At 38.0% G+C, this 9,387-nt stretch overlaps 1 protein-coding gene across 1 annotated transcript; it reads left to right on the forward strand.

The window, feature by feature from the left end:
- Window positions 1-647: 647 nt before the first annotated feature.
- LOC143566899 (putative folate-biopterin transporter 2) lies at window positions 648-8,937 on the forward strand. The gene is made up of 5 exons (XM_077053461.1): window positions 648-1,295; window positions 2,016-2,275; window positions 2,364-2,459; window positions 2,576-2,746; window positions 8,101-8,937. The coding sequence occupies exons 1-5, from the start codon at window positions 893-895 to the stop codon at window positions 8,725-8,727; spliced, it is 1,557 nt and encodes a 518-aa protein (XP_076909576.1). The 5' UTR covers window positions 648-892; the 3' UTR covers window positions 8,728-8,937.
- The last annotated feature ends 450 nt before the right edge of the window (window positions 8,938-9,387 follow it).

Consider the following 9,387-nt stretch of genomic DNA (forward strand, 5'->3'; position numbering starts at 1 on the left):
CAAACCCACAGACATTGCCATCTACAGACTATTTGTTTCTTTTTTTAAATACGTTTCACTAAAAAATATCCGCGTGGAATCTTCTTGGTGCAAACTTGGTCCATCCAATTTTAAGATCTTCTAAGGTTTGCAAAGGGCTAAACACCACCACTTACCAACACCCGCTGTCCATCACCACTTACCGTCCGCCACCACAACCACCCACTACCACAATTCGTACACCACCACCAATTTATTTTAGAAGTCTACATACGTTAAAAAAATAAAAAGTCTTCATCGTGCAGACAACGGAGGTTTGGTCTATCTCTTATTCTACGTATGTTTGATATGGTCCAAAGATTTTATTTCTGAATAAACTAACAACACCTAGGAAGGTGTGACTCCTTGCATACCGTTTGGTTAGGTTTCTGATGGCCAAAACTTATTTGTTATTACCAATCCGTTTTAATTGACACCCCACCCCCTTCAACCTATCATGTCTAAGCAATAAGCATCCCATGTTCAAATCAACCAGGATTCAAGTCAACAATTCTTCCACCTACCTTCCAAAACATCACATTTTGCCAAAGAGTAAAAGATTCTCACATTGTGATTCCATCATCTCTCACAAGCTTCAGTTTCAATTGTCTTTTCAAGATAATTGAGCTTATGATGATACACTGCAATCTTTAATCAAATACTCAAAACCCATTTCAAGATTTATCAAGAAAACCAGAACAGACTTCCATCAGATCCCAAGATCCAATTTTTAGCAACCGTTGACTTTGACTTTTATTGTTTCTTGAAAAGCCCTCAAATCTGAAAGCTTTTTGAGATGTTAACACCTACCCAATAAATCTTGAAACACCCATTTGGCAAAAACACCTTTTAAGCTTTCCAAATCATAGTATTCATGGTGGAAGAAGGTACAGACAACCATGCAACCTACAACAAGGTAGAGCTTGTTGAAGAACAAATAGAAGATGAAAATAGAGGCTCAAACAGAGGTGGGTTTGTGGGGTATGTTAATATTATGGCCCCAATTGATTGGTTCAGTAAGTTATCAAGAAAAACACACTGGAGTTTTGTGATGGGAGTTGTGGTGATTTATGGTATAAATCAAGGGTTTGGTGGAGCTCTTGGTAGAGTGGGCACAGAGTATTATATGAAAGATGTGCAGAAAGTACAACCATCTGAAGCACAGGCTTATTCTGGAATCACTAACATTCCATGGATTATTAAACCTGTTTGGGGTCTGCTTACAGATGTTGTTCCCATTTTGGGATATCAAAGACGGCCTTACTTCGTTCTTGCCGGTAATTTTATAAAAAATTGATTTTGATTGCTTTTGCAGTGTAAAGATTTGGATTGGTGAATAAAAATGCCTCATTTTTAATCCTGCATGTAAAGCTAGAAGTCAATTTGATTTACTAATGTTACTCATTTCTTGAAATGAATGCTGCATTAGCTTTATTATTTGGTGAATAATATTCAGGTTAGACTTAACTACTTGCCTATTGTTCTCTTGCAACTAGAAATTACTAAATTTGTTTGACAAGATAGACTTCTACGGTTTTCGTGAAGGGTGTTTTGGGCATTTTGACAGTAAAATTTCCGTAAGTAGGAGGAAGGAATGAATGAATGAGAAGGGGATTTAGATGGACTCGATTTATGAGTATTATTGCCTCATGGCTTTTAGATATATTTCCTATATCGTGTAGAGATCGTATTAGAAATCTTTTATATATTGTTTCAAAGACGGAAAATGAAATCTTTTATATAATGTTTCAATGACCAAGAAACAATGTTAATAATACTTCAGACCGATATAACTTTTTGTGATACGGTACTATTGTTCATAAAAGGTTATAGTTAATTACATTCTTTTAACCAAACATACGCCCCCCTTTTCCTTTTGGCGGGAAAGGCAGTTATAACTACTATAATAGTCATCTATAACGGTTACCTTTAGCTATATTTGTTTTAAAATATGAGTCACATAAGTACTCATGTAAAATGTTTGCAATTTTTGTCAGGTATCATAGGAATTCTGTCAATGTTTTTCTTATCATTCCACGAAAAACTGCATGTTGCGTTAGCAGTTTTGTCTTTAACTTCCGGGAGTGCTGGTGTTGCAATAGCAGATGTAACGGTTGATGCATGTGTAGCACAACACAGTGGTGTTCATCCTTCACTTGCTCCAGATATGCAAAGCTTATGTTCCCTCAGTTCTTCAATTGGAGCTCTTATTGGATTCTCTTTAAGTGGTATTTTTGTACACTTAATCGGCCCCAAGGTGCTTATTATCATTATTAATTTTTTTTATTGGTGTTTAAATTACCTACTTTCCCATAATCATTATAGTTATTTTTTTTGTGTATAAGGGAGTTTATGGCTTGCTAAGTATACCATATGCGCTTGTGTTACTAATTGGCCTTGTGCTTAAGGAACCGTACACACCGAGCTTTGCTTATGGACAGGTACATATGGCTAGTCTTTTAATGAGCTATTATTTCTGCAATGTGTTTTTAGTATTTGGAAAGCTTTTATCATTTGTGTGTGTAACATTTATGGAAAAATATTTGTTTGATATAAGGTAAGTGAGAAATTTGTTGATGCTGCTAGCGCTATGTGGACTACTTTGAAATCTGAAGACGTTTGGAGACCTTGTCTGTATATGTATCTATCATTCGCGTTAAGCTTGAATATATATGATGGGTTGTTCTATTGGGAAACCGATTCTAAAGCGGGCCCGTCTTTCTCCCAGGTAGCTTTCCTTCCTCTTCAGTTCAACCATCACACATGGATAGATGTGACCAAATGGGCGGGCTGAGTAATGGGTCAAATTAGAACTCCTGTTTTGGCCCCCGTGGTTTGTTGATAAACATTTTAACAAATTTGGGGCATTAAAGTTTCATATTGTTATTGTTTCACTCCAATTGATTAACGGAGTCATACTTCTCCGTTAAACCCCATAAAGGTGAAGGGGTATTTTTGTCAATTCATAATTCTTTTAAATCTCCTTTTTTATCCCCTTTCAATTTGATAAAAATCTAATAATTGTTAATTAATATTGTAATATTACATATTATGTTAACATTAATATTAAACGAATAATAATTGTTATATATTACAATATATCAATCAATCAATCAATCATACTCAGTGAAGTCCCACCAATAGCAGCATAGCTATAAGTAGGGTCTGGGGAGGGTGAGATGTAGGCACACCGTACCTCTATCCACATGGATAAAGAGGTGGCTTCCAGAGAGACCCTCAGCTCTAAAGTACATGTGTATGAAACAATACAGAGGAAATCAGAGTTCGACAGTAATAATAATAATAATAATAATAATATTTATGTAGAGAAAATATTATTATGGTGTGTGACTAAAATAAGGTAAATAGAAGCCCTAAGGTATTCCTTTCTCCCTAAAAATCTTTAACTTTAATTCTACTTCTCCAAGAATTCCTATCCTCAACCATGTCCTCGGAGAGGTTTAGGTCTATCAAATCATGCTTAATCCTCTCATCCCAAGTCAATTTAGGTCGTCCTCTACCCCTTCTCCCCTCTATAGTAATGTTTTCTACAGATCTAACAGGATTCGTCGTTTGTCTTCTCTTCACATGTCCAAACCATCTCAATCTCCACTCTCTTATCTTGTCTGCTATGTTCGCTACCCCTAATCTCTCCCGAAAGACAACGTTTCTTATTCGGTCTAACCTTGTGTGCCCACACATCCAACGTAACATTCTCATTTCTGCTACCTCCATCTTCCGCACTTGTGCCTTCTTGATGGCCCAACAATCTGTTCCATATAGCATTGCAGGTCTAACTGCAACCCTATAAAATTTTCCCTTTAGTTTAGTTGGGAAACTCTTGTCGCACAATATACCTGTGGTTGCTTTCCATCTACCCCATCCAACCTGAACTCGATGGGTCACATCACTGTCTAATTCCCCATCGCTCTGAACAAATGATCCTAGATACTTGAACTTCGTTACCTGCGGGACCACCTGGCCTTCAATGGTAATATGTGCGTCCTCATTGTCATTTACCCCTCCAAAAGCACAGTGGAGGTACTCCGTCTTAGATCGACTAATCCTTAAACCTTTTGTCTCTAAGGTTGTTCGCCACTCCTCAAGTCTCATGTTTAGATCTTGTTTTCTCTCAGCAAGTAACACAATATCGTCTGCGAACATCATGCACCATGGGAGCGTCCCCTGAATCGACTTTGACAACTCATCCAAGACTACTGCAAAAAGAAACGGGCTCATCGCTGACCCCTGGTGAAGGCCTACCTCTACAGGGAAGAAATCAGTATCACCCACTGGCGTACGGACACTTGTTGCACTCCTGGTATACATATCCATAATTATCTCTATGTATTTCCTGGGTACTCCTCTACCCTCCAAGCACTCCCAAAGCACCTGTCGTGGCACACTGTCGTATGCCTTTTCTAGGTCAATAAACACCATATGAAGGTCACGCTTCTTCTTCCTATACTTTTCCATCAATCTTCTTATAAGGTGTATTGCCTTTGTGGTGGAGCGCCCCGGCATGAATCCAAACTGGTTCACCGTAACCTGAGTTTCTCGTCTAAGTCTAACCTCAATCACTCTTTCCCATAGCTTCATAGTATGACTTAGTAGTTTGATTCCTCGATAGTTACCACAACATTGGGCGTCTCCTTTGTTATTATAGATAGGAACTACAACGCTGCTCCTCCATTGGTCTGGCATCTTACCAGATTTAAGGATACTATTGAACAGAGTAGTTAACCACATGACTCCTTCCTCTCCCATACACTTTCACACCTCGATGGGTATGTTGTCTGCGCCTTAGCCCTTCCCATCCTCCTAAGTGCAGTCTGCACCTCTTCTCGTGTGATCCGTCGGCAGTAGCAGTTATTTAGTTGTTGTCGTTGGGAGGTTGTGTTGTCATGTTCTTCTTGGTAAGCTCTCCCATTGTTAAAAAGATTGTGGAAATAGGTTTGCCATCTTAGCTTGATGTCCTGCTCCTTGACTAGTACATGCCCATCTGTATCCTTTATGAACGTCACCGGCTCTAGATCTTGCCTTCTACGCTCCCTGGCTTTGGCAATCTTAAACATAGCATGTTCCCCATCTTTTGTTTCTAAACGTTTATACATCCGTTTATAAGCCGCGTTCTTTGCTTCCGCCACTGCCTTCTTCGCCTCTCTCTTGGCCGTTTTGTAGGTCTCCCTCAATTCCACGTGCTCCTCATTCGTGCACCTCATAAGCTCCCTAAAACATCCTTGTTTGTCCCTTATCTTATCTTGTACAGCCTCGTTCCACCACCAAGACTCCTTATGCCCACATGTCTTTCCTGTTGTGACCCCGAGAGTCTCCTTTGCTATTTGAATGATCTTTGTAGCCATAGCTTCCCATATATGAATTGAGTCCCCATTTAGTCGAGCCTGCGTCTGCAGTCTGAGTTTATCCTTAAACAGTAGGAGATTTTCGTCCCTCAGATTTCCCCATCGAATTCTAGGTGGTCCTTTCTTCTCACGAACAGTTATCTTATTTCTGAAGCCTATATCTGTCACCAGCAGTCTATGTTGAGCCACCACTGTCTCCCCAGATGTGGCTTTGCAGTCCTTCCACCAACGTCGGTCTCCTTGCCTCATCAAAAGGTAGTCAATTTGCGTGTCGCGTCCGCCACTGCTAAAAGTGATCAACTAAGGGTCTTGTTTCCTAAAATAAGAATTTATAATTCCTAGGTCATGGGCCACCGCAAACTCTAGGAGTTCTGTTCCGGTCTCATTCCTATCACCAAAACTGAAACCCCCATGTAAGGGTTGTAAACCATCGTTAGCCTTACCAATGTGTCCATTAAAATCACCTCCTATACAAATCCTCTCATCCCTAGATATGCCCCCTACCACTGCGTCTAGACAATCCCAAAATTCTCTCTTTTCCTGGTCCCCTAAGCCTACATGAGGCGCGTAGGCGCAGACTACTGCCACTACTTCCTCTCCTAGTACTAATCTCAACACCATAATCCTGTCATTATGTCTTATCACCTCCACCACACTAGTGTGTAGTTCCTTAGCTACTAGGATCCCCACACCATTCCTAGCTCCATCAGACCCCGAGTACCACAACTTATACCCATTACACTCAGTCCCTCTATGCCCTTTCCACTTAGTCTCCTGGAGGCATGCTATTTGGACCCTACGTCTTCTAAGCACATCTACCAATTCTAGCAACTTACTATTTAGTGTTCCTACATTCCAAGAAGCCAAACGCAATATATACTCCCTATCTTTACCCTTTCCTACACCCCTCGTTTCAGGACATGGTCTCAAGTAATAGTCATGGTTCCTACTCTCTATGATTGCAACTAATCGCACAAACACAAGCAATAGAACACCCGATCAAGATAATAATAATAATAATAATACTAATAATAATATACTAATAGTAATAATAATAATAATAACAATAATAATACTTCTATATATAATAATGATAGTAATAATATGAGTATTAGTATTAATAATAATAATAATATAATAGTAACAGTGATGGGTAAAGGAAACGGCTTTCAAGACCCAACACACGGAACCTCCGTGTTCCGATGTGTTCCGTACTACTCCTCCGGCAAGTACGCTACGTCCCCGTAACTGTGAGCTGCAAGATGACTGCAGATCTGGAAGGTTACCAAAAGCTAACGACGATGGGTTGTTGTTCGAAGGAGCAGCTTGATGATGAAGAAGCTAATGGCAGATCCGAGAGCTTGATAACCGATGGTTAGCGGCAGATCTGGAAACTAACGGCGGAATCCTCAATGTCTTGACGAAGACGACTCGGAGAATGAAGTGTATACAATTATATACACTCGGAGACAGTTCCGAGATCTTCAATCGGAGAAGAAAGAAAAAGGGAATGAAAAGTGTTTTAGGCTAGCTCAATCCGACCTGTTTTTTGATATATTACAATAATTGTTAACAAATAGTCTCGGGCTCGGCTCGTTTAACTTATGCAGGGTTTGAGCTCGAGCTCGGCCCGTTTCGATATCTATTTCTAAAGCTCGAGCTCGGCTTGTGAGTAGTTTTTCAAGCTCGAGCTTGACTTGGGCTAGGTTCAGAGTTATTATAAGATTAACATAATATATAACAAGTGCTATTATTCGTTTACTATTTGTTAACATAATATATAACATTGTAATTTTAATTAACAAATAACAATTTCTATAGTTTTTATCAAATTGAAACGGAAAGGGGATTAAAAAGGGGTTTAAAAGAATTATGAACTGACGAAAATATCCCTCACCTGGATGGGGTTTTCAAGCTCGAATTGACGAAGAAGTATGACTCCGTTAATCAATTGGACTAAAATTGTCACAATATAAAACTTTAGTGACTTAAATTGTTAAAGGTTTGTTGATTGAACGAAAATAGTTTAAATCAACAAACCACAAGGACCAAAACAAAAGTTGTCTCCTTTTAGTATTGGTTGAAATGGGTCGGGTTTTAAATATTATGGATTTAATTTTTTTAAGCTATTATGTTAAACTTAAATAATAATAACCTTATTTAGTGGGTGTTTGGGATTCCTAATAACTTTTCATTAAGTTAATAAGTTACAAAAGTGTAACTTATGGAACTTTTTCTTTCACAATATAAGCAATTCCAAACACCTTATTGCTTCTCAAAAAGTTTATAAGTTATAAGTTGGTGAAAATAAGCAATCCCAAACACCCCCTTAATTGAGTTAAGAGGTTTTATGTATTAAAAATAGTAAGTTATAGTTTTCGTCCTTTAGGTATATGACAAATTTCAAGAATCGTTCTTATAATAAGGAAATTACAAGAATCATTTTTATGTTCTTTCCTCTAACGAACGTTGGTTTTGTCTGTTAAGTCTGGTCATCCCTCATCTGCGAGGCATATGGCTGGAGTTAACAGATAACATTAACACTGGAGAGAGGAAAGGATGTAAACTGTTACAGCATATGAATATAAAGGTTGATTTCTGTAATTTTCTTAGTTTAAGGACAATTTTCAAATTTTTGCTATATATCTAAAGGACGAAAATTGTAATTTTCTCTAATAAAAATACACTTTGGTATCTAATGCCCATGTCATTTATGCAGGAGACTATTGGTTTTGTACTATCAATTGGCTCGGTTGGATCTCTTTTAGGCGCGATACTATATCAATATAATTTAAAAACATACCCTTTTCGAACTCTACTATTTTGGGGACAATTATTTTTCGGCCTGTCAGGGATGTTGGATCTTGTCTTCATCCTAAGACTCAACCTTAAACTAGGAATGCCCGATTATGTCTTTGCGGTTATTGATGAAAGCGTGTTACAAATGGTGGGCCGTTTGAAATGGATGCCACTTCTCGTCTTATCTTCACAGCTTTGTCCACCTGGCATCGAAGGCACGTTTTTCGCTTTGCTAATGTCAATTGACAATTTTGGCCTTATGTCGTCCACTTGGTTAGGCGGCTTACTTCTTCATGTTCTTAGTGTCACAAGGACACAATTTGACAACTTGTGGCTAGTGGTTTTGATACGCAACGTGTTGAGAATCGTTCCTCTTTGTTTCCTGTTTTTGGTGCCTAAAGGTGGCTCGGATTCGTCGGGTTTTTCTCGTTTGGAAGTGTTGAAAGTTGTAGAAGATGGTGATGATGATATAGAGGTGTTGAGTGTGTATGAAGATAGTGAATTGTTAAAACATGAGGTGGAACTTGCACCACTTGTTAGTAGTTAGAAGAATTGAGGTAAAACTATTTATGGGTTAAAAGAAACTGCATTTGTTTCTGGTATACGTTATTCAAGTGTATGTGACAAAACATTTGTTGAAATTTCAGTTTATACGTAAAATACGCTTCTATTCTTTACATTTTTCTTTTTTGTAAAAATGACTCGAGTTATGAGTGGATGGTGAGTTGGATAATGAGTCAAAATCGGACACTTTAAGTGCGAGTTGAAATAGGATGTATCATGGTTTAGTTGCTTCACAAACATTTTTAGTAGATTTTTTTAACGTATTGGAATTACTCATAAGGCGAACCGCCAATGTCCGAAAGGGATAAACCGATTTTTACGATTTTTATATAATGAAATACGATTGATGTCTTAGGTCTTTTGATAATGATGCACATAAAATAACTAGTAGATGATAAACCCAAATTTGATATGTATTCTCTTTATTGATTATAGGTGTTTAAACCTAAAATCTTGCTTCTCTTTAAGTATCTTTGTGTAGGATTCCTTACATAAAAGCCAGTTGTATGTTTTTGGCTTTTTATGTGTTTGTTGGGGGCGCTTATAAAATATGCTTGTTTTGATACAAAAACAAATTAATCAGCACATCTACGTGAAATTGGGAAATGATACATGTGTTATTGTAGTTTCTCAACAAAAATTT

The sequence above is a fragment of the Bidens hawaiensis genome, unplaced genomic scaffold, assembly GCF_021521415.1.
Source record: "Bidens hawaiensis isolate Kalapana, Puna unplaced genomic scaffold, B.hawaiensis_p1.1 tig00023070_1, whole genome shotgun sequence".
Lineage (NCBI taxonomy): Eukaryota > Viridiplantae > Streptophyta > Magnoliopsida > Asterales > Asteraceae > Bidens > Bidens hawaiensis.